This window comes from Phyllostomus hastatus, unplaced genomic scaffold, assembly GCF_019186645.2.
Source record: "Phyllostomus hastatus isolate PE091 unplaced genomic scaffold, TTU_PhHast_1.1 phas_scaffold_501, whole genome shotgun sequence".
In the NCBI taxonomy this organism is placed as follows: domain Eukaryota; kingdom Metazoa; phylum Chordata; class Mammalia; order Chiroptera; family Phyllostomidae; genus Phyllostomus; species Phyllostomus hastatus.
The window spans coordinates 10,318,393-10,342,457 of NW_025334033.1; the positions used below are offsets into that span (position 1 = coordinate 10,318,393).

The 24,065-nt window shown below is 40.9% G+C and overlaps 1 protein-coding gene across 3 annotated transcripts in view; it reads left to right on the forward strand.

Moving 5' to 3' along the window:
* The window catches only part of GANC (glucosidase alpha, neutral C), an 82,292-nt gene extending 60,631 nt beyond the window's left edge, over window positions 1–21,661 (forward strand). For all 3 annotated transcript variants that reach the window (XM_045823639.1, XM_045823642.1, XM_045823641.1), the window contains exons 18-25: window positions 131–374; window positions 1,977–2,041; window positions 3,682–3,758; window positions 7,023–7,097; window positions 9,151–9,264; window positions 11,876–11,988; window positions 19,321–19,424; window positions 19,999–21,661. In XM_045823639.1, the coding sequence (XP_045679595.1) occupies window positions 131–374; window positions 1,977–2,041; window positions 3,682–3,758; window positions 7,023–7,097; window positions 9,151–9,264; window positions 11,876–11,988; window positions 19,321–19,424; window positions 19,999–20,108 (902 nt within the window). In that variant the 3' untranslated portion in view covers window positions 20,109–21,661. The remainder of the gene's footprint in view (window positions 1–130; window positions 375–1,976; window positions 2,042–3,681; window positions 3,759–7,022; window positions 7,098–9,150; window positions 9,265–11,875; window positions 11,989–19,320; window positions 19,425–19,998) is intronic.
* The last annotated feature ends 2,404 nt before the right edge of the window (window positions 21,662–24,065 follow it).

Here is a 24,065-nt window from a genome sequence, read left to right on the forward strand (position 1 = left end):
TTTTGAGTGCACATACACACACACAGCACCTTTCTCCTGTCGGTCTCCAAGGCCTTATTTTAGATACTTGCGTGCCTCGTTTGTTAAAAGCTCGGTTGTCTCACAAGCCTTTCTTTGAATAACAAATCAGCTGACGTAGGCGGCTTCGTCGGGAATCCCACGGCGGAGCTGCTAGTGCGCTGGTACCAGGCTGGAGCCTACCAGCCCTTCTTCCGCGGCCACGCCAGCATCAAGACCAAGCGGCGCGAACCCTGGCTCTTCGGGGAGCAGCACACCCGGCTCATCCGAGAGGCCATCAGACAGCGCTACGCCCTCCTGCCCTATTGGTATTCCCTGTTCTACCGTGCGCACGTGGCTTCCGAGCCCGTCATGAGGTAAATGGGCTGCACCAGCCAGAGGTCCCAGCACCCGCTCTAACCAACCGCTGGGGAATGGGTGATTACAGTTGTTGCGAGAGAAAAGGTGAGGAAAAGCCATGTTTAATCAAGTGTCGCTCAGCTATGGAGCACCAGCTGTGAGCAGGGGCTGGCAGGTGAGGTAGCAGAAGATAACTAGATCTTCTACCCCTTTGTGATTCAAGTGTCAGTCTTTGATATGAGACAGAAATAGAGATTTTTCAAAGAAAAATGAAATGACTTTATAACTGAATTCATTGACTATTTAACCTACAAGCATTCTCTCATGAAGAACACTTTATTCTGCCAGTCGTAAGCTCTATCTTACCGCTGGGGCTAAGTTGTTCCAAGTCTGAGGTAAACATTTTTCCCAGTGTGTAAATTCTACTCTGATTCTATTTTGAAGGCGGATGTGAGAAAAAAACAACTTTCTAAGTTACAGGAGGAATCACATAGACACACATACTGCACCAAGACTTCTGGATCAGCAGTTCCTAAGCCTGGCTCAGTTCAGAGTCACCTGGGGGCCTTTTAAAAACACAGATTCCAAGGCCACACCTCTAGTAGGAATCTCCTTCAGTAGGTCCAGGGGTCTGTATCTGTGTGAGAAGCTTCCCTGGTGATTCTAGACATCAGCCAGCTTTAGAGATCACTGCTTTGTTGCCATTTTCAGTAGGAAAGGGAATTCATTAATACAAAGGCTGGTGAATAAACTGAAAGTAAGTCTCTGATTAAAAAATATCTTTTCCTCATGAATTGAAAAATATTATTAGAACCATTTAGCTAATATTCAGAAAGATAGATATTGAAAGTTGTCTTTGTAAGCCCAAATGCCTTCTAGATCATTGCATACATCAGTAATAATAAAATAACAATCACACAACAGTTTCTCAAACCTCCAAAAATGTTGCCAGCTTGAAAACAAGAAAAAACAGTTCATTTAAATAAGTAGCCCTGGCTGGTGTGACTCAGTGGATTGAGTGCTGCCCTGCAAACCACAGGATTGCAGGTTCAATTCTTAGTCAGGGCAACTGCCTGGGTTGCAGGCCAGGTCCCCAGTAGGGGGCATGTGAGAGGCAACCACACATTGATGTTTCTCTCCCTCTCTCCCCCTCTCTCTAAAAATAAATAAATAAAACCTTTAAAAACAATAAGTAATGACTAAAGATGCATGAAAAGCATGAAAAAATGGCACACATTTTATATCATTATAAAATGGTTTTGCAGACATTTAATTTGTTTTTGCACCAAAATGAGTTAGGCATTTGGACTTGCACAAAACTGATTTTGCCTGTCAGAATAATCTTTATTAATTGTTCAACAATCAGAAGGAAAAATTGTATGTACCAGAATTCTCCATTTTTCACTGAAACATTTAAGCTAATTGAAAGCTCTTTCACATCAGGAAAAAAAGTAATCATAGCAATTGCTCATAAAAATCTTGAATCATATGAAAAGAATCTTGGTTCTTTGGCTTTTTCCAATTCCTTTTGAATAGTTACAAAACTGAGAGTATAAGTGATTGAATTGTAATAAAACGTCTAATGATGTGGAAATAAGATTTTTTTCCCCTTCCCCCAGGCCGCTGTGGGTAGAGTTCCCTGATGAATTAGAGACTTTTGGTGTGGAAGATGAATACATGCTGGGTGAGCATTTCTTGATTAATTATAATCATGATCAATACTATAATTATATTCTTGTTTTTGTAGTTTCTATTGTTAGAGCACTAAAAGTTTGTAGCACCTCTCACAATATCACCTGTAAATAAATCCATTCTATTTGCAGATACAATTGGGATTCTCGTTCTGGGTCCAATCCTGAGTGTTGTGATACCATTAGAGGGAAGGGAAGTAGAAAAAAGTAGACTTGATGGTTGTAGTATAGGCCCAAAAGAGCTTATTTCATATGCAAAATAGGATTGGGGGTGGCCTCTTTTTAAACTAGGATTAATCACCAAATCCAGCACTTGGAAGTCTATCATTTTGGCAATATGGCTCAAACAGCCAGGCTCTGGGAAAGCTGTTGCTGCTATGATATATAGCATACAGCTATTGGTCTTTTTATATATAAGTAAATAAATAAATAAATAAATAAATTTTGGAATTTTTGGAAACGTTAGCTGTGCTGTCTACTTTGGAAAAACCATCCCAGTTGTACTGTATTGGGTTGGCATTGTACAGAAATTAACAGCTGTATTGGTCTAGAAACATTCAACATAATTTTTTCCATTTGTACAGGGGTAACACACTGTATTAAATACAGAAGGTCTTAATCTACATGGGTTTGATTACAGAAAGTAATAAAGTATTCTCTAAATAATGAAAACAAAGCCAGGCTCAACAGAGAGTACCCAAAAGGTGGAATTCTAGAGGGTGGAAACCCCAAAATGTAAAATACCTAGCTGTTTAGGTCTCCACTCATCCTTGCGTCTCAGTTGAAATAGCTATTTCCTTGGAGAAAATTTCCTGACCAAAATTGCTTTCTAACACCTAATTCCAGCTACTTAAGTCCAAGTCAGTCCCTTCTATTATATAACTTTCATTTTATTTTGTACTTTGCCTTTTTGATATGTGTCTGAATTCTAATTAAGTTGTAATTACTTACTCGATCCTGTCTTCACTGACTATAAACTCCTTGAGGGCAGGGACCATGCGTGCCTTATTTGCCACTACAGCCCCAGAGCTTAGCACAGTGTGTAACACTCAGTAGGCACTCTATAATATTTGTTGAATTAAAAGGTGAATTCCTAAATGGATGAATTTTACATACATCTGATGTCAAAGTCAAAACAAAATTAATAATTCAGGTTGTGAGTGGGAGAATTTTAGCCTTCCCAGTGATAATTGCCCAGGAAAGATCTGAGTATCCATGCTTGTACCACATTTCTGGATACCAGTTGTGGGTTCACCATCACCAATGTCACTAACAGCAAACAATGAAGCACTCAGAGAAGTGCGACAGCACTTTCAGACTACCAACACACTAGCAGTTGTGCACAAAAAGAGGCTGTGGGTCCCTCCCTATAATCTCAGCATGCTATCAGAGGGTTAATAATAGGCAATAATCCAGTCACCTCTGTGAGCACCTGTCCTCTTTCTAGCAATGCATCTCTCTGATGAATCATTCATTCAACTCACCAAAATCTCTACCTTTAAGTAAGAAGTTCACAGTGTAGTGAACTTCTAGACTGTGGTCCCTAAAGCCACAAAAGCACTCAATTCAAAAGGAAGGATGTTTTCAGACCCCTCATAACAATATTTAATTTTATTTCTTCTCCATATTTCAGGAAGTGCTTTATTGGTTCATCCCATCACAGAGCCAAAAGTTACCCTGGTTGATGTGTTTCTGCCAGGATCAAGTGAGGTAAGAGTAAATGACAGGCACATATCCTATGTCTCATATCTCGTCCCACATTCTGATGAATTAGTCCCTGTTAGGAAGGAGATTTCTTCATCACACAGTTGCAAAGACAGCCCAAATGACTGTAGCAACTCAAGATTCTTGTAAGTCATGAGCACTGTCCTCAGAGGTCAAGAAACTTAATGGGAGAGCAGAGAGAAAGATGAATAGGTGACGACAGCAAGGAGGGTCGGAATGGTTCTTTATCTTCACATTTCAACTTGTGTGAGTGGCTCCTTATAAACATGTTGAGGTTTTAGGCAGGAGGAATCTGCAGTCCACTGTGAGGAATCAAACTCTGGGCAAACGAGTATAAAAGACTTTGCTCTTTGGTTCTAGCTGTGTCTGAATCCTGAGTTTTGGCACCAAAAGCTGGTCTCCAGATTTTCACTAGGGTGGATAAAAAGTAACAACAGTGACTTCCCTGTCTGCCCCTCCAGCCTTCTCCTGCTCTTGTATTGGTTATTGTTATTGATTATTGTCACTGTATACAATATTATCCTGGACCTGTTGGCGCTCAGGGCACTGAACCCAGGCAGAGCCTGGGGGGAAGGTGGGCGTAAGTTGAAGAGCTGCAGTGCAGCCAGCCAGCCAGGGCGACAACAGAAACAGCCTCCGGAGATGGACCAAAAGACATGGGGCTGAAACTCAGGCACCAGACCAGGGAAACAGTGTATGGAGTGGAGAGCAGGAAGGAGACAGATCCTGGAGAGAGTCCTTGAGCACCAGAACATTGTCATAGGCCTCAGCAGACAGGGGAGGAGCCAGAAAGGGTACTAAACTGATATGGGAAACAAAATTATCACAAACTTGGTGGCTTAAAACGACAAAACTTTATTCTCTCACAGTACTGGAGGCTTAAGTCCAAAATGAAGGTGTCGGCCAGGTTGGTTCCTCCTGGAGGCTCTGAGGAAGACCTATTCCATGGCTCCCTCCAGCGTCTGGTGGCTTCCCTGGCTCGGTGCTCTTTGGCTTGTAGCTGCCTTACCTCAGTCTCTGCCTCTGTCTTCACAGTGCCTTCTCTGCTGTGTGGCTGTGTCTCCTTTCTCTCTCATGAGATGCCTGCGATGACATTTAGGGCCCACCGGGCAATCCCAGATAACCTCTCTATCTCAAGATCCTTACCTGAGTCAAATCTGTTACCACAGAGGGTAATATTCACTCCTTCCAGCGATTAGAAAGGAATCAGGCTTTTCTACAAAATGTTTGTGAATTATGGTCTTTGTCTTTGGTGTCTCCAGTAATACGCCATTCTGAAGCTGAGGGCTCTTTACAGAGGTTCCCTTGCCAAGTAGAAACTTCAGGAAAAGGTTAAATACACCAGCTAAATAAATTGTCCTGCCAAGCACTTCTGCTGAGAGTTGCTCAAGTTGCTTCTAACGAAACATAAGCTCCCATGAAGAGGAACTAGCACCCTTTGACTTAGCCACAGATTCCTATTAATGGCCTGTCATCACTGCAAGTGTTGCTGTGTCTGTGTAGCCTATTCCCTCAACACCACTTCCCAGAGCACTCTGTAATTGTTTCTCTTGCTTACAGCTTCCCAAAGCCTGGGCAGAAGAGCCAAGCCACTCCTGGCCAGACCCCTCGAGTCACCAGTTAGCTAGCACCACATCGCATTGTGCAAGGGGGAGGGATACCTACAGTCCTTTGCCGTCATTTCCCCCCATATTTCTGTACAGTCCACTCCCTCCCTTCAAGTCTTTTCTTGAATATCTCTTTCTCAGAGAGGCCTTCTCTGACCACCTCTTTAAGATTATAAACCAGCCTCACTTCTCCTGTTCAGCCCTCCTACATCCTTTACTTTTCTCCACAGAACAGTGCCACCTAACGTTCTGTATATTTTTACTTAGGTGCGTTTTTTGTTATTTGTCTCTCCCATTAAAATGGTAGCTTTTTGGAGGCTGATTTTTATCTGTTATGTTTACTTCTGTATCCTCAGCATCTACATGGGTACTTGGCACATAGTGGGTTTCAGTAAATACTTGCTGGGTGAGGAGCTTGGTGACGGAGCTCGAGGTCTGGTCTACATGGTGTTTTTGTACCAGTTACACCTTTTCTCAGTTGGAAGTCTATGTATATGGCACCAGAACACATACCCTCCACCTCTCATTCTGATGAGTTCCAGAAATGGTAGGCGGGTAAGCCTAAAGTCTTGTTTGAATCAGGCTTTTTTTCACCTTTTAATTCCACCAGCTTTTTATCCAGAGCTACTGAAATTCCCCAAATAAATACATTACAAGAAAAGAAACCTAGGACAGTATCTCTCATAAATACAGACACAGAAATACTTGATAAAACATTAGCAAATTGAGTCCAGCCACAGCTAATAATACATCACGATGAGATGGGGCTGATCCTGTGGAATTAATAAGCATAGCCAAGTGACAGCTCCCTCACATTCACAGCAGGACAGTGACGGACACAACTGCCCAGCTATATAAAGGACGTGGTGGTCCCAGGAGGTGAACTTGGGAAATAGACTGGTGGCTGCCAGAAATTATACTGGACTAGAAAAGAGAAAAGTGGATTTTGTTTTTGCACTACTTTTGATGGTATCTTAAGGGTTTATCTCGTCAATTACTTTGTAGGGCCTTTTTGGTACTTCAGCAATATGCCAGGAGCCCAGATAAGAGTTTGACTTGTCCCTGAACTGTGCTCTGTAAAAATGATCCTATACTAGTAACTCAAGTTTCCATTGTGTCTCCAAGATCTGTTTCCTTCCCTGACACTTTCCTCTTCTTCTGCTTCAGCTGTGATTTATTTGCTTGCAATGTGCTTTCCTTCTTTGATGTTTCCTTCTTTCTCTTTCATCATCTTTTTTACTAATAGACTCATTAAGTTCTTATAAGCCAACTGGACTATAAAATCAGTGAGATCAAGAACTGCATCTTTCTGCCCACTCATGTGTACCTAGCAGTGCTAGGCACACGGTAGGGTGTTTAATAGATAACTTTTGGGTGGATGGACAGATGGATGGATGGATGGGTGGATGGACAAATGAGTGACCTTTTAGTCAGATTAATCTGTCACAGAGTAAGCTAGTTTGGGGAGATCTTCTTAAAAGTGTGTGTCCTTCCTAATTTCTACTCAAAATTTTTTTTAAATTATACTTATTTTAGCTTTCTGGTTATTTGAAATCCAGACAAATGAGTGTTTTACTGGGTAATAAAATTGTGAGCAGAGTTACTCATATGCTCTTTTTCATTGGGGTCTGTTCCTTTTCAGGTCTGGTATGACTCTAAGACATTTGCTCCTTGGGAAGGAGCGTGTACTGTGAAGATCCCAGTAGGCTTGGACACCGTAAGTGATTTCCAGACTGTTATTTTACGTATTGGGCTGTATTAGTCTGCTCAGACTGCCTTAACAAGACACCATAGACTGGTTGGCTTAAACAACAGAAATTTATTTTCTTAGTTCTAGAGGCTAGAAGTACTAGATTAAGATGCCAACCACTCTGGTTCCTAATGAGAACTCTTCTCCTGGTATGTAGACAGCCACCGTCTTGCTGTGTCCCCATATGGCAGAAGCTCAAAATCCCACTCTTATGACCTTAGTTAAACTTAATTACTTCTGCAAAAGTCCTATCTCTGAATATAATCACATTGGAGGTTGGGGCTTCAACAAACAAATTTGGAGAGACACATTCAGTCCATAACAGGTGCCTATGTGGAAAGAACCAAGGAGTTCTGCAGAACAACACATACATATGGAGACAAAGTAGATTAGTGGTTGTTTAGGACTGAGTGAGAGACAGGGTTTGGGGATTCTTTTTGGGGTGATAAACTGCTTTAAAATTGTGGTGATGGTTGCATGATTCTGAATGTACCAAAGATCACTGAACTGTACACTTTAAATGGGTGACTTGTATGGCATGTGAATTACATCAATAAAGCTGTTAAAATGCAAGAGAAAAGAATATGAAAATAACATATACTCTGATGAAACATGGAGGACAAACAACACTTCCCCATACAGTTACATTGCATGTCTGATAAAAATAACACTACTGAAAACAGAAAGCAAACGTGGTGGTTATCACGTGTGCCATGCTGAATGCCCTTCTGTAGGATGAAGGCAGAAAGCATGTTTTTTGTTGTAACCCTGGACCTCTAGGCCCAAGGGAATGCTGTTGGTTATGATGTTAGAATCCAAGTGGCCTGTCCAGATTGAATCTCTGAAGGGAAGTTGGCACCTGCAGCTGAATCACCACCACTACCACAAACGCTAAATAGTGCAAAGACTAATAAATAAGTATTCATGTTATTTTTTAAGTTATCAATAGCAATATAAACTCCATTATAAAGAAAATGATTTCAGATGTCAACCTTCAGGTCTAGAAGAAACCTTAACTTTCATCTCCACCCTGTCATGCTTACAGGTAGAGACACTGAGGTTCAGAGGTGAAATTATTTGTCCTGGGTTGTGGCTAGATTATAGCAGAGCTGAGACCAGACCCCATTTCATACTGACTGCCTCCTTCTTTGAGGGGAAGAAAAAGAGATTGGCTGATGAGGGTGGGAAGACAGAGGTACTTTGCTTGTTGCTGCTGTGAGTCAAGGAGAGGGTGGACATCTTACCTACTCCACCCTCTCTCCCAGCTTCGTTTATATCCTTGTACTCTTCTCCCTGCTTGTCCTTGACTCAGAGCAAAGTGCAGCCCCTCCTGTGATGGCGGGAGCTTTCTCACAGAGGACCAACTGTTCGGGAAGCCGGGAAACCTGTTGGGATTTCCCTGTTGGGCTTTCCCTGTTGGGACTGCCACTCAGTACTCGCATGTGGGGCGTGCCTATAACCCTGTTGTGACAACCACTGAAAATGCCCTTGGTGGCTTCTATAATGTAAGTTTCACAAATTTGCCCTCAGGACTGAGTCATTCATCCTGATGATCCAGGGAGCCAGGGAGCCAGGTGAGTATAGGTGGCAGTGGATAAGAACAGAAGTCATCTCTGCCAAACGAAGAAGCTACCATCTTGTACATACGCATGTACACATACATATCTGGGCCTGTGTACACCAGCAGAAAAATTCACTCTTTAGCTGGGCCCTATAAATAAACATGCATAGTATAGTGACAGAAAAATTAAAAATACAACACAGGAAATGCTGCTTATAGGACAGACAGAATAGATAATAAATTGGTGAAGGGTGGGTTTTTTTTTTTTTTTAGTGTTTGAACTCTTTTCCTTTTAATGCCAGGGCCCCCATATTTGCTATCCTGTGCTCACAAATTTATATTACCTTTGAGTCTATACTTGTGAAGAATGTGAGTCTTGTCCAAGTAAATGCTTCAAAATTCTACTATGCAGTTGCCTGATATGAACACCCCTTCCCTGAGACTGCCACTCTGTTACAGATACCAGTGTTTCAGCGAGGCGGGAGCATCGTGCCAGTCAAGACGACTGTAGGAAAGTCCACGGGCTGGATGGCTGACGCCCCGTATGGACTCCGGGTGGCTCTGAGCACTAAGGTATTTGGAAAACGTTACCTTCATGCATGTCATTTGTTGCTGCTCTCTTTACAGTGGTAGCTTTTTGATTGTGTGACACTATGTGAAAGTGGTGAACCCCTCCTGTGGGCTAGGTGCTTCAGATGTTTCTCTAGAAATCAGTTTTGAATCATTTCTGAATCATTGTCTAGCTTGTCGGACTTGCCTAGAAGTGTTCCTAAAGGAGGTCTGGGAACTGGAAATGACAGAAACATCCTCTGGGGCACTGTGACCCTTGGTGCTTTGCAGTCTGGCACTGATCACCACTGGACTGGGGGGGTCATTGAGACCCAGGCCACCTGCCACCTGGATTAACCCTGAAACTCAGTCTCCTGGGAGAGGGGGTCTGTATCTGTCACAGAATAGACGGTGGGGGGGTGGGCAATCACTGGCCCACCCAGGGACGCCAAAAACTGCTTACAGAACACACACACACAGGGCCACGGGGGGGGTTACTAAAAGGACCCCCCACTAGGTTCAATTGTTCACCGCCTTAGGAAAGTCATCTCTCAATGCCAGAGATTTGTGAAAAGGAAAGGAAATGTTTATTTAAAGCTATACAGACTTAAAGTAGTGACCTAACGTCGTCATTAAAATATCAAAGTCCTTTTTGGATACCCACAGACGCCCACAGTGCTTCCTTCTCCCCCTGCCCTAATTCGGGGTACCGTATCTCAGGAAAAGAAGTAGACATCCGTGATTCTGGTTGCTGGCACCATCAGCTGTGTCGCCGTCCAGGCAGGATCTCTAATTAATCCAAAGCCATGTGGCACCTTCTCATGGCCTACTGGCAAGAGTTCTTTGTACCCATTTTCCAGGCAAAGTCTCTCCTGCTTCCCAGGCCACGTGGCCAAAGGGAGCACCCCAAGGCCGCGTGGTCGTCTTCTACCAGAGCTGCAGCGGTCCCCACCCTGGCCAAAACCGCATGGTTCTTCTCTCCACTAAAGCTGCAAGGGTCTTCACTCTGGCAAAACCGTGTGGATCTCTCTCACATGGCTGCAGGGTCCGCACTCTGCCAGAAGCACATGGCTCTCTCTTTTTATTGCCACAGCCATCTGATTCTCTCTCTGTACCCCCACAGCTGCGTGGTCTTCTCCTACCAAAGCTGCAGGGGTCCCCACTTTGGCCAAAACTACATGGTTCTTCTCAGCAAAGCTGCAGGGTGGGTGGGCGGGGGGAGGGTGGGGTTACCACTATGGCGAAAAATGCATGCCTCTTTCCTCAATGGCTGTGATGTCTGGGTTTAAATCCCCACACCAATCTTCCTCTGCAGCTTCCTCTGACTCCTCCCACAGTCGGCTACATTTGCTAGCATTCCCATATTTTTCCAGCTTTACTGGGCTGCCATTGTGAGTCTGGGCAGGCATGGCCCCATGGTAAGGAGCCAATCTTCTCCAAGCTCTCATGCAGGTGCTGTAACTTGGGGGACCTGCCTCCCGGTTATATCTTGGGTGGAAGTCACTTCCATCCCCCTGGCTCCAAGCATGGCCTCAGCTATTTAATGTAGCTATGCAACCAGTTAGAGGTTGTAGATATGTTAAATGACCATGCCAGAGGTTAGCTGCAAAGCTGTGGCTGTACAAAACAGCTCAGTGGCTCCACTCCATGTGTCCCTTCCCCCAACTCACACCTGTGGGGGGAAGGGGCGACGACACCTAATGTTTCCTGGACACCTTGAGTTCTGGACCCCATTTCCAAATCCCTGTTTGGGGCCCCCCTCTTGGCTGCACCCTGTAACATATCAACGCAATGTTTCGGGACACCACCCCCACAACGACTTCCCTTCTCATTGGATGGCTCAGACAACTAAAATCTCCTTGGGTAAAACCCAGAAAGATCCAGAATTGATTTGTTCTTTTGAGCCAAATGAGGCCTATGGCAGATTCTTCTCCTTATCCCTTTGCCCAAATACAGTACCAAACACAAATTCTTACTCATGCAAATATTATAAAATAATTAAGCTTTCATTTTCTTACATCCTTCTTTTCTGTTTCACTCAGGCATGTTTTATTGGGCCAAACTATGGGCCCCAGGCCCAAAAGTGGCCACAGAATATCATACAAGTGACTCAAGGTCCATAGCACACCAAGCATTGTCCATGACAGTACGCTGCCACATGGAGTTCTGTGACGCTGTTTGACACTTGAAAGCAGTCCTCCTCCTCAAAAAAGTAGGAACTAGATACCATTCTCCACACAGAGGGTCTTCTAAACATAATTGCGCTCATCCACTATGTACTAATTTTTCTTAACTTCAGTTTCATTCTATGGACTTCTGTGACCTGTTGTCACATTCTAGGATGGTATTTTCAGGGAAGCCACCTATACTGCTGACCATACTTCATAGTTTAAGTTTCATTCAACAAGGCCTAATTCTTTGTGCCTCTCTTAGATGGTTTCTTTATTTATATTATTTCATTAATGGGTATTGGGTGTATATATTTGTATGTCTACTTTGTACAGCTTGAATGTTGTGCTTTTGTTCAACACAATTTTTCACAAATTTTAAATCTGTTATTTCCCTTTAGTGGGTGGCATTCTTTTCCTAGAAAGCTATTATATAACCACGTTCTCTTTCTTGATTCACTCTCCAGGGTTCTGCTGTAGGTGAACTGTATCTCGACGATGGCCATTCATTCCAATACCTCCACCAGAAGCAATTCTTACACAGGAAGTTTTGTTTCTGTTCAGGTGTTTTGAGCAACAGGTAATGACACCTAAAACTCTGTGTATTCTCTGAGGTACATTATGCTACCCTTTTGCTATCCTCAAGTACATAACTAATATTTTAAGATACAATTTAAAGAAGTTACTGATGAAGGCCATTTGTGCAGTACTTTTCTTTTTTCAGCTTAATTCAGGTATAATTAACAAATGAAACTGTAATATATTTAAAATGTACACTGTGATGCATGATATACATATGCATTGTGAAAGGATCCTACCACAGAATTAATACATCTGTCACTTCACATATTTACTTTTTTTATGAGAACACTAAAGTTCTCCTCCCTTAGCAAATCTTAATTGTGCAATACAGTATTATCAGCTATAGTCATCATGTTGTACATTAGATCTTATTCATCTTACAACTGAAAGTTTGTACCCTTTTACTAGCCCCTCCCTATTTCCCCACCTCCCATCCCCCAGCAACCACCATTCTACTCTGTTTCTATGAGCTTGACTGTTTTTTTTTAACATTCCACATATAAATGATACCATGCAGTATTTGTCTTTCTCCATCTGACATATTTCACTTAGCATAATTCTTTCCAGGTTTATCCATGTTGTCACAAATGGCAGGATAGCCATCTTTTTTAAGGCTGAATAATGCATTATGTGTAATGTACACATCTTCTTTATACTTTCATCCATTGACAAACAATTAAATTGTTTTCATGTCCTGGCTACTGTGAACAAAGCTGAGGTGAACACGGGGGTACAAATATCCCTTCAAGATAGTTATTTCATTACCTTCAGAGATCTACCCAGAAGCAGGGTTGCTGGATCATAAGGTGAACACCCATACTGTTTTCCATAGTGGTCATACCAGTTTCCATTCCCAGCAACAATGTACAGGGTTCTGTTTTCTCCACATTTCCACCAGCATTTGCCTGCTTGATAATTAGACATCTTAACAAGTATGAGGTGACATCTCATTGTGGTTTTGATTTGCTTCCCTGATGATTGATGATGTTGAGCACCTTTTCATGTACCTATTGACTTTTCATATGTCTTCATTGGAAAAACACCTATTCAAGTCTTTTGCCAATTTTTTTCATCTTATAATTATTTTATTTTACAGTTTACCAATTGCTATTGAAGTTAAGCATATTTTTTTATTTTTTAAAAGATTTTGTTTATTTATTTTTAGAGAGGGGTAGGGAGGGAAAGAAGCATCAGTGTGTGGTTGCCTCTTGAGCACCACCTGCTGGGGACCTGGCCTGCAACCCAGGCCTGTGTCCTGACTGGGAATCAAACCGGTGACCCTTTGGTTTGCAGGCTGGTGCTCAATCCACTGAGCAACACCAGCCAGGGCTCTTTGCCAATTTCTAATTGGGTTATTTTATTTTATTTTATTTTATTTTTTGCTATTGAGTTATAAGACTTCCTACAATATTTTGGATGTTAATTATGTATTTGGACATACCCTTATTGCATATGTGATTTACAAATATTTTCTCCCATTCCATAGGTTGCCTTTTCATTTTGTTGGTGGTTTCCTTTGCTGTGTGGAAGCTTTTTAGTTTAATATAGTGCCACTTGTTTATTTTTGCTTTTGGTGTCAAGTCCCAAAATTCACCACCAAAACCAATGTCAAGTAGCTTACTCCCTATGTTTCTTCTAGAAGTTTCATGGTTTCAGGTCTGACATTCAAATCTTTACCCTTTTTGAGTTGATTTTTGTTATGGTATAAGGTAGGGATCCAATTTATTTATTTATTTATTTGCATGTAGATATCCATTTTTCCCAAAACCATTTATTGAAGAGACTTTCTTTCCCCATTTTATATTTCTTCGGTCTCTATTCTGTTCCAATGATTGATGTGTGTTTTTATGCTAATACCATACTGTTTTGATTACTATAGCTTTGTAATATAGTTTGAAATCGAGCATTGTAATGTCTCCAGCTTTGTTCTTCTTTCTCAATATTGCTTTAGCTATTTGTGGTCTTTTGTAATTCTGTGGGAACTTTAGGATTATTTTTTCAATTTCTGTGAAAAATGCCATTGGAATTTTGATAGGGATTACAATGAGTCTGTAGATTGTCTTGGATAGTACAGCTGTTTTACAATATTAATTTCTACAACCACAAATATAGGCTATCTTTCTCTTTGTCTTCTTCAATTTCTTTCATCAATGTCTTATGGTTCTCAGTATACAGATTTTTCACCTCCCAGAGTGAATTTTTTCCTGAGTATTCTTTTTGATGCTATTATAAATATGATGGTTTTCTTAATTTATCTTTCCAATGGGCTATTGTTAATGTACAAAAACACAACTGATTTTTGTATATTGATTTTATGTTCTTCAACTTTACTGAATTTGTTTATTCTAACAGTTTTTTAGTAGAGTCTTTAGGGTTTTCTATATATAATATCATATCACCCACAAACAGACAGTTTTTTTTACGTTAGCCATTTTATTAGGCAAGTAGCAGGGTGCCATTATACTATTTTTATTGAATTTATTGGGGTGACACTGGTTAACAAAATTATACAGATTTCAGGGGCATAATTCTACAACACATCATCTGTACACTGTATTGTGTGTCACCACTAGGAAATTTTACTTTTTCCAATTTGGATATCTTTTATTTTGTTTCTTTCTTTTTCCACCTAATTGCTCTGGCTAGGATGCCCAGCACTATTTGAATAAAAGTGGTGAGATTGGGCATCCTTGTCACCTTTGAGTATGTTGTCAGTTGTGGGCTTGTCATATAGGGCCTTTATTATGTTAAGATAGGTTCCTTCTATACCCAGTTTGTTGAGGGTTTTTATTATAAAAGGATATTGAATTTTGTCAAAAGCTTTTTCTGCATCACATGATTTTTAAAATTAAATGTACTGAGGTAACATTGGTTAATAATATATAAACTCAGGTGTATGAGATTATATGATTTTTATCCTTCCTTTTGTTAATGTGGTGTATCACATTTACAAGTGTTGATTGGTTACATTGAACCATCCCTGCATCCCAGAGATAAACCCCACTTGATGTGGTGTACAATCCCTGGAGTGAACTGTTGAATTCAGTTTGCTAATTTTTTTTTTTTTTGAGGATTTTTACATCTGTGTTCATCAAGGATATTGGCCTGTCATTTTCTTTTCTTGTAATGTCCTTGCTGGCTTTGGAATCAAGGTAATGCTGGCCTTATACAATGAGTTTGGAAGTGTTCCCTCCTGTTGTATTTTTTTGGTAAGAGTCTGCAAAGGATTTATGTTATTTCTTTAGCATTTTGTAGAATTTGCCAATGAAGCCATCTGGCCCTAGACTTTTCTTTGTTGGGAGGTTTTTAATTACTGATTTAATTCTCTTTCTAGTAATTGCTCTGTTCAGGTTTTCTGTCTCTTCATGATTCAGTATTGGTAGGTTGTATGTTTCTAGTAATTCATCCGCTTCTCTTAGTGTATCCAATTTGGTGGCATATAATTGTTCATAGTAGTTTCTTATAATCCTTTGTATCTCTGTGGTATAAAATGTAATGTCTTCTCTCTCATTTCTGATTTTATTTGAATCTTCTCTCTTTTTTCTTGGTGAGTCTAGCCAAAGGTTTGTGTATCTTGTTGATCTTTTCAAAAATCAGCTTTCACTTACATTTCTCTTTTCTATTGTCTTTTAAGTCTTTATTTCATTTACATCTACTCTGATTTTTATTATTTCCTTCCTTATACTAAGTGTGACCTTGTTTGTTCTTTTTTTTCTGGTTCCTTGAGGTATAAAGTTAAGTTGTTTATTTGAGATACTTCTTTTTTCTTAGTATAGACATTTATTGCTATAAACTTTCCTTCTTAGAACTATTTTGTTAGAAACCAAAGTATTGGTATGTTATATTTTTATTTTCATTTTTCTCAAGATATTTTATTTCCCTTTTGAGTTTTTCTTTAACCCATTGGTTATTCAGGACCATGTTATTTAATCTCCACATATTTGTAAATTTTCAGGGATTTTTTTTTTCATAACTGTCATACAATTATGGTCAGAAAAGATGCTTCATATACCTTTAGTCTTCTTAAATTTGTTAAGACTTGTTTTGTGGCCTAACATATGATCTGACCAGGAGATGTTCCATGTGTGCTGAAGAAGAGTACCTATTTCTGGCTGTCGAATAGAAAGTTTTTTATCTGTCAGGTCCCTCTGGTCTAACATGTTCAACAGAGAGTTCAAAATAATGGTGATAACAATACCAAGGTCAGAAAGTACCTTGTCTAAGTCCAATGTTTCCTTACTGGTTTTCTGTCCAAGTGGTCTCTTCATTGTTGAAAGTGGGGTATTGAAGTCCTCTACTATTATTGTATTTCTAACTACTTCTCCTTTCACATTAATATTTGCTGTTATGTTTTAGGTACTCTCATGTTGGGTGCATAAATACTTACAAATGTTATATCCCATTAATGAATTGACCCCTTTATCATTATATAATGACCCTTCTGTCTTGTTACAGTCTTGGTGTAAAATCTGTTTTACCTGATATATATATATATATCAGGAAAAAGAAAGCTACCCCTGCTTTCTTTTGGTTTTTATTTGCATAAATCTGTTTTTCCATTCCTTCACTTGCATTCTGTGTGTGTCTTTAAAGCTAAAATGAATCACTTAAAGGCAGCATATAGTTGAATCTTCTTTTTTAAAGCTATCCAGCAACTCTATGTCTTTTGGTTGGAGATTTTAGTCCAAATACATTTAAAATAATTACTGATAGCTATAAACTTACTATTACTGTTTTGTTAATTATTTTCTAGATTTTGTAGTTCACTTGTTCCTTCTTCCTCTCTGTTTCTCTTCCTTTATAATTTGATGAGTCTCTGTAGTGGTATACTTTGCTTCCTTTTTGTTTATCTTTTGTGTATTTACTATAGGTTTAGGTTTTTTGGTTTCCATGAGGCTTACATAAAACATCTTTTAATTATAACAGTCTATTTTTAAGCTGATAAATTAATTTTGAACACATACAAAAGCTCTACATTTTTACACTCTCCTCCCACATTTTACATTTTAGATGTCATAATTTATGTCTTGTTATAATGTATTTTCATTAAGAAATTATTGTAGTCATAATTATTTTTAATACTTGTATTAAACTTCATACAAGCATTATAAGTGATGTACCCACAACAATTACAACATTAGAGTATTCTGGATTTAACTACATATTTATATTTACTAGTGAGTTTAGTACTTTCATATATGTTCATGTTACTAGTTAGCATCTTTTCTTTTCAGCTTGATGAACTCCCTTTAACATTTCTTGCAAGGCTGGCCTAGTGGTAATGAATTCCTTTAGTTTTTGTTTGTCTAGAAAACACTCTCCCTCCTTGGATTCTAAACAACAACTTTGCTAGTGTATTCTTAGTTGGCAGGGGTTTTTTTTCCTTGAATACATCATCTCACTCCTTTCTGACCTACAGGTTTATAGCAAAAGATTGCTGATTGTCTTATGAGGTGTCCTTGTACCTAGCAAGTTAACTTTTTTCTTGCTGCTTTTAAGATTCTCTCTGTTTTAAACATTTGACAATTTAATTATAATGTATCTGGCTGTGGGTTCTTTAGATTCATCTGTTTTGGAACTCACTGGGGTCCCTGGATCTGGATGTCTGTTTCTTTCCCCAGGTTAGGGAAGTTTTCAACCATGTTTCTTTCAGTGGTATTTCTGCGCTTTTCTCTTCTCCTCTCCTTCTGGGACAGCTATAATATGTATGTTGGTCCACTTCGTGGTGTCCCATAAGTCTCTTAAGCTATCTTCACTCTTTTTACTCTTTTTCCTTTTTGCTCCTCTGATTGGATGAATTCTACTGCCCTGCATTTCAGTTCAGAGATCCTTTCTTTTACTGGATCTAATCTAATGTTGAAGCCCTTCATTGAAATTTTCAGTTTGGTTACTGCATTCCTCAGCTTTTGGTTTCTGTTTGGCATTTTTTAAATATTTTCTAGCACTTTGTTGAAATTCTCACTCTGTTCATGCATTACTTTTTCTGACCTTGGTATTTTTATCACCATTATTTTGAACTCTATTGTGTAAATAACTTATCTCTGTTTCATTAAGGTTAGTTTCTGTAGACTAATCATGTTCTTTTATGTGGAAGATACTCTCTTGTTTCTTCATTTTCCTGACTCTCTGTGTTAGTTTCTATACATTAGATAAAACATCTACCTCTTCCAGTCCTAATGGACTGATTTTGTGTAGGAGATGAACTTCATCAATCAGCCCTGCCTGAGCTCCTGGTTGCTTTTCAAGCTTTTGTGATTATCCAAGCTGCCTTCTTTGTTAGTGGCTGCCAGTGGTTGAGGATGTACAAAGACCCATCAGTGTTCCAGCGGGGGGAGTGCAGCCAGCACCTAGGTGAAATCTAATTAGAAGCTGGACACCCAGGCAGCAGCTGTAAAAGTCTGCAGTCAAACCCCTTCCAGGGAGAAACTGGGAAATGGGTGTTTTTGCCTGCTCCTTCTGTGCTGAGCCCTGGGGAGATAGCTACAGCACACCTATCAACAACTGTGTCTGTATATAATCCTGCGGGACTGGTGAACATAAACCCTGTTAGCTATCAGTGTTAGGTGATTTGGAGGCCTATTCCTCAGGTAGGAGTCTCAAAAGCTGGGGTGCTAGAAGTGTGGTCCAAAGCCTTTACTCTTCAGGGAGAAGCTGGGAGTTGGGGTTCCCTCCCAATTGTATGGCACTGTGCTGGGGGTGGGGGTTGTGGAGAGAGTGTGTCTCGGCCTTTCCTACCTGTCTTGATGTGGGTTTCTTCAGCCACCACACGTGTAGGGGTCGGCTAGTCTCTGGGTTTCTCTCAAAGGGAGTTGCTCCGTGTGTAACTTTACATTTGGTTCTGTGGGAAGAGGGACATTCACCAGCTTGGTCTAGAGTTCCCTGGAGTGCTTTTTTCAATCACTCCATGAACCTCTGTTCCTTATTATCTCCATCTCTCCTTCCTTCTTTCTCTAGAAAATTTTTTTAAAAGAATTCAATTTAAGTCCCCATTAATCCCATTTATGCATCCATTCAACAATTCATTAAGGATCTGATTTCTTAAAATTTGATTGCCGTGTCCAAGTCACACTTGTGACATCAATGTCTTTAGGTGATTTCTCTACTAATGACTTGTTTAAAAAGAGAGATTGTTTGGGCTGCTGGTTACTTAGCCCTCAGCACACAGAGTCATCTGTTTCCATCTCCTCATCCTGGTGATCATGATCACAATATGGTCCTGGCTTCCACAGGAAAAGAAGGGAGGGGAACTAACAGGGTTGGGGTGTTGGACCTGGTAACCAGTCCAGACTCCTTTCTCTTCTTTTCCTAATGCCTTTTACATTTATTTCAGTTGTGCAGACGAGAGGGGTCATTATCCCAGCGAGTGTGTGGTGGAGCAGATCTCTGTCCTAGGCCTCAAGCAACAGCCATCTTCGGTGACCACCCACTCACCTGGTGAGGAAACACCCCGTTTGTTTTTGTAAACATGGAAACCTCTGAGGTGAAGGGGTGATTAGCCCTGAAACTGATACAATGTGCTTAGCCAGTGGGGTTCTGGTAGAGGCCAAGTGCACGAGTGTCTAGGGAGCAAGGCCGTCCTGCTTCTCTTCATCGGCTGGTCTTTCTGCTCACTGTGAGCTGCTGATGTTTTTCTGAGGGAAATTAGTTTGGGCTTGAAATAATATTGTGGCTTCTCTGAATATTTTTTTAAATTGTAGATACCTGAAGCCCTACTCAAGTTTATGGAGCTTCTTAAATGGCATAGGATGAGATACATCATTTCTAACCTACTGAATTTCTTGGACAAATAACTTTGTTCCTTACAGTTTATTTTCAACCAACCTTGCATTCAAAACAATGGAGTGTATCATGTTTAAAAAATTCAAGGAATCCCATGGGTAACAGTGATAGGTCAAATTCTCCTAAGTTAATATAAGGTTTTATGACAGAAACATTTCAGATACAAAGAAAAAAGTTTTTTTTCCTTAGATATTCATCAAATTTTCCCTTTTGTTGTCTTGATATTTAGATGGTAAAGATCAGCCTGTGGCTTTTACATATTGTGCCAAAACGGCCACCCTGAGCCTGGAGAAGCTCTCACTGAACATTGGAACTGACTGGGAGGTCCACATGAAGTGACAAAGAAGTGCATCTGGTGACGAGTGTGGGGAGCAGCCTGCACCCTTCAAACTTCCCTTTGGCTTTTTCTCAAGATTTGTGTCGCACACTTACTGACTTCTCTGTCTCAAAATAATCTTTCATTAGTAATCAATTTACTAATGAACAACAGATTTCAGATTTTACATTTTTAGATGTATTAGTAATACTCCTTGTGTCAAACTCCACCTCTTCTCCTCATCCCATGGAGCCCTGAGACATTTCCAGAGTCTGTGCATCTTCCATGGCTTCTCAGGCCCTGTGGGAAGCTCTGTGTCCTGCTGAGTGGCTTCCCTTGGAGCACAGCAGGCTGGGTTTATTTCACGTGAGATGTGGGCCGGGCGCATCGAGTGCGGCCCATCTGTGGAAGCTTGCCTCTGGCCATGCAGCAGAGTCGTTCTGCCTGTAGCAGCTGAGGTGCTCAAGGCCCATCTCCCAGTGGACAGCAGCCTCGTACCCCTCACCGTTACCTTCCCCCTTAGATGTGGGCAGAACAGCCCTTTCCTGCGTGCACTACACACACTGCAGCCAAGCGGAGTCGTTCCCCCAGAGGCTGGTGCAGGAGTACAAAGGGTTGCTTTCTCAGTCACACCTTTTGGGCTCCAAAGTTCCAAATTAATCTTCTTAAAGTTCTAATTTCTTAATTGTTTTTATTAAATACTTCTACCAAACAAAGAATATTTGTAACGTGAATGAGCTATAATTAATAATAATAAAATACACAGCATGTCCTCACCACTGAACCTCATAAATAGAATGCGTGACTTCAACAAACTTGCCATGGGCACAAAACAAGTATGACAAAAAACATGGCAACCAAAATGAATTATATTTAAATGCAACATCTTTAAAAATAAAAATTAATGTAAAAAATCCATGATGAACAAGATATCAAAATTTTAAATACAGACAGGGTCAGGATTACTGAGTTCTCCTTTTGCCTCTGGCTCCAGGATGCCTTACTGTGGGACAGAACAACACCACATACCCATTCCTCAGGATGCTCCCTGCTCTGGAGCCCCAGTTACTTCCTTCCGCCTGCTACAGCATCTGCGGGGAGCCTCATGTCCTCAGCGCTCTTCAACACACACATTTCTCATCAGGCTTTTCCCACTTAGCAACTTGCCAACTGCTACCTCTATGACTTCTGTTTCCTGGTCCCCAACCCCCACTCTTTTCCCTCCGCCTAGACACATCTGACCATCTGTCAAGACCGAACTCAAATACGACTTTCCCATTAAGCCTTTCCAACTACCTTAACACCCCCACCATTCCCCTGTACCCATGAGCAGTGATTAGCCCCCGCTCTGAAATCCTGCCCCAGTTTTAAACTGTGTTCTTACTTAGCATTCTCAGGGATCATGCCTTAAGGTTTCAGGTGTGTCTGCCTTGTTCCCCTACTAGACTGTATGTTCCTCAAGAGCATGTTATAAGTGTCTCATAGCTGCCAGAGCACCATTATACTTGGCTTTGAGTAACTATTGACTATAATTGGTTAACTAATGGATTTGATTGATTAAAAAGTGAGAGTTGAATATATTTGTTTCTGATTTACTTTTTTGACATAGGACTCTTTCCTCCAGAAGTAGTAAACATAGTGCATTTCCTCGTGGATGCATTTCATTGTATCAGTTGAGATTGGAGTTTAGCACCATATATAAGCTCACATAGACATACGCAGATTTTTTGCTCCTATTTCTGTAAGTTTTGCAATTAAGGAGAAAGAAGCCTATATTAGTTGAAGTTGTATTTCCCAGCTTCAAATTTCCCTTGCCAGCCTACAGTAGGCTTAACCTGAAAACTGTGTGCTCTTACCTACTAAAAATGATTGTTCTTTAATAGCATTTAAAGTGAGTAATTAAGACCTATATTCACGTCAACATTTATTGCATGTCTATTCTTCTGTTTAAAATATTGTTGGAGGAAGGAATGAAGAACTAGTAGAGTAAATTAGTGAAGAACAGCTCTGTCTTGACCCAGAACTATAGTGAAACATTTCACTGGAGACACTGAGTGGAGAGGAAGATAGTCTGGGTGTTTTTAATTGTTTTCTGCTCTTTACTGCTTCTCACATTGTACCCACCTCCTATTTCTGAAGCTATAAGCCAGAGAGTTGTGTGGTGCTGAGCTGGCCTGCAGGTGTTGTTACCTTGTATTTCTTGATGTGTTTTCTCAGGGAATTGGATTATATGTCAAAAACTAGGACCATTTCAACAGAGCTTCAAACAAAGCTCTAAAATAAATACATGATATATCTTTCCCTCAAGATTTAAATGCCTGGCTTCTGGCCAAGATGGAGGCATAGGCAGACACACTGTGCCTCCTCGCACAACCAAGATAGGGACAACAACAATCTAGAAACAGAATAACAACCAGAACTGACAGAAAATTGAACTGTATGGAAGTCGGACAACCAAGAAGTTAAAATAGACACATTCATCCAGACTGGTAGGAGGGGCAGAGTCAGGCAGCCAGGCACGGGTCATGGTGCAGAGAGCAGAGAGCTTTGGGGCCAGGCGCATAGGGCTTCCAGGGCAAGTAAGACCTCAGTGGGTGGACCCTGAGCGTACAAGTGGCAGCTGGCAGACCCCAGCTGAGGGGTGGCAACCAGCAGACCCAGTGAGGCAGGAATTGTGAAGCAAGGCACTGCTCACAACCGAGGATCACAGCGCTGGGAAATAGAGTCTCAGGACACTGATTGAAAACACCTGTGGGGGCTGAGGCACAAGGAAATACTTCCAGCCTCACAAGAGAGGTCCTTGGAAAGTCCTACGGAGTGTACAAGCCCACCCACACAGGAGTTGGCACCAGAAGGGCCCAGTTTGCTAGGAGGAAGCGGCAGAAGGGACTAAGGTCTGATGGAGAGCAGAGCAAGTGCCATTGTTCCCTCTTGGGCCCCGCCCCCACATACAGAGTCACAACTCAGCGACTGGGGTGCCCTGCCCTGGTGAACACCTAAGGCTCTGCCCCTCATACCTAACATGCACTACCAGACCAAAAGGAAGGGGAAAAAAAGATGGCTCAAACAGAATTGAAAGCCCCAGAGTCAGTTTTTTAAAGCAACCGAGAGATAGCCAACCTATCAGATTCACAGTTCAAAACACTGGTGAGCAGGATGCTAACAGAATTGGTTGATTTTGCTAGCAAATTAGATGAACAAATGCAGGCTATGATAAGAGAAATGAAGGAAAATGCACAGTGAACCAATAGTGATGGGAAGAAAACTGGGACTCAAAACAATAGAGTGGACCAGAAGGAAGAAAGAAACAATCAAACAGAAAAGAATAAAGAAACAAGAATTCAAAAAAATGAGGAGAAGCTTAAGAACCTCCAGGACATCTTTAAACGTTCCAACATCCGAATTATACAGGTACCAGGAGAAGAGGAAGAGCAACAAGTGGAAAAGTTATTTGAACAAATAATAAAGGAGAACTTCCCCACTCTGGCAAAGGAAATAGACTTCTAGGAAGTCCAGGAAGCTCAGAATCCCAAAGAAGTTGGACCCAAGAAGGAACACACCAAGGCACATCATAATTACATTAGCCAAGGTAAAAATGAAGGAGAGAATCCTAGAAGCAGCAAGAGATAAGGAGACAGTAACCTACAAAGGAGTGACCATCAGACTGTCAGCTGATTTCTCAAAAGAGACCTTACAGGCAAGAAGGGGCTGGAAAGAAGTATTCCAAGTCATGAAAGGCAAGGACCTACATCCCAGATTGCTCTATCTAGCCAAGCTATCATTTAGAATGGAAGAGCAGATAAAGTGCTTCTCAGATAAGGTCAAGTTAAAGGAGTTCAGCATCAGCAAACCCTTATTATACGAAATGTTGAAGGGACTTATCTAAGAAAAAGAAGATAAAAAACATGTATAGTAAAAGGACAGCAAACTCACAACTATTAACAACCACACCTAAAACAAAACAAAAAGAAACTAAGCAA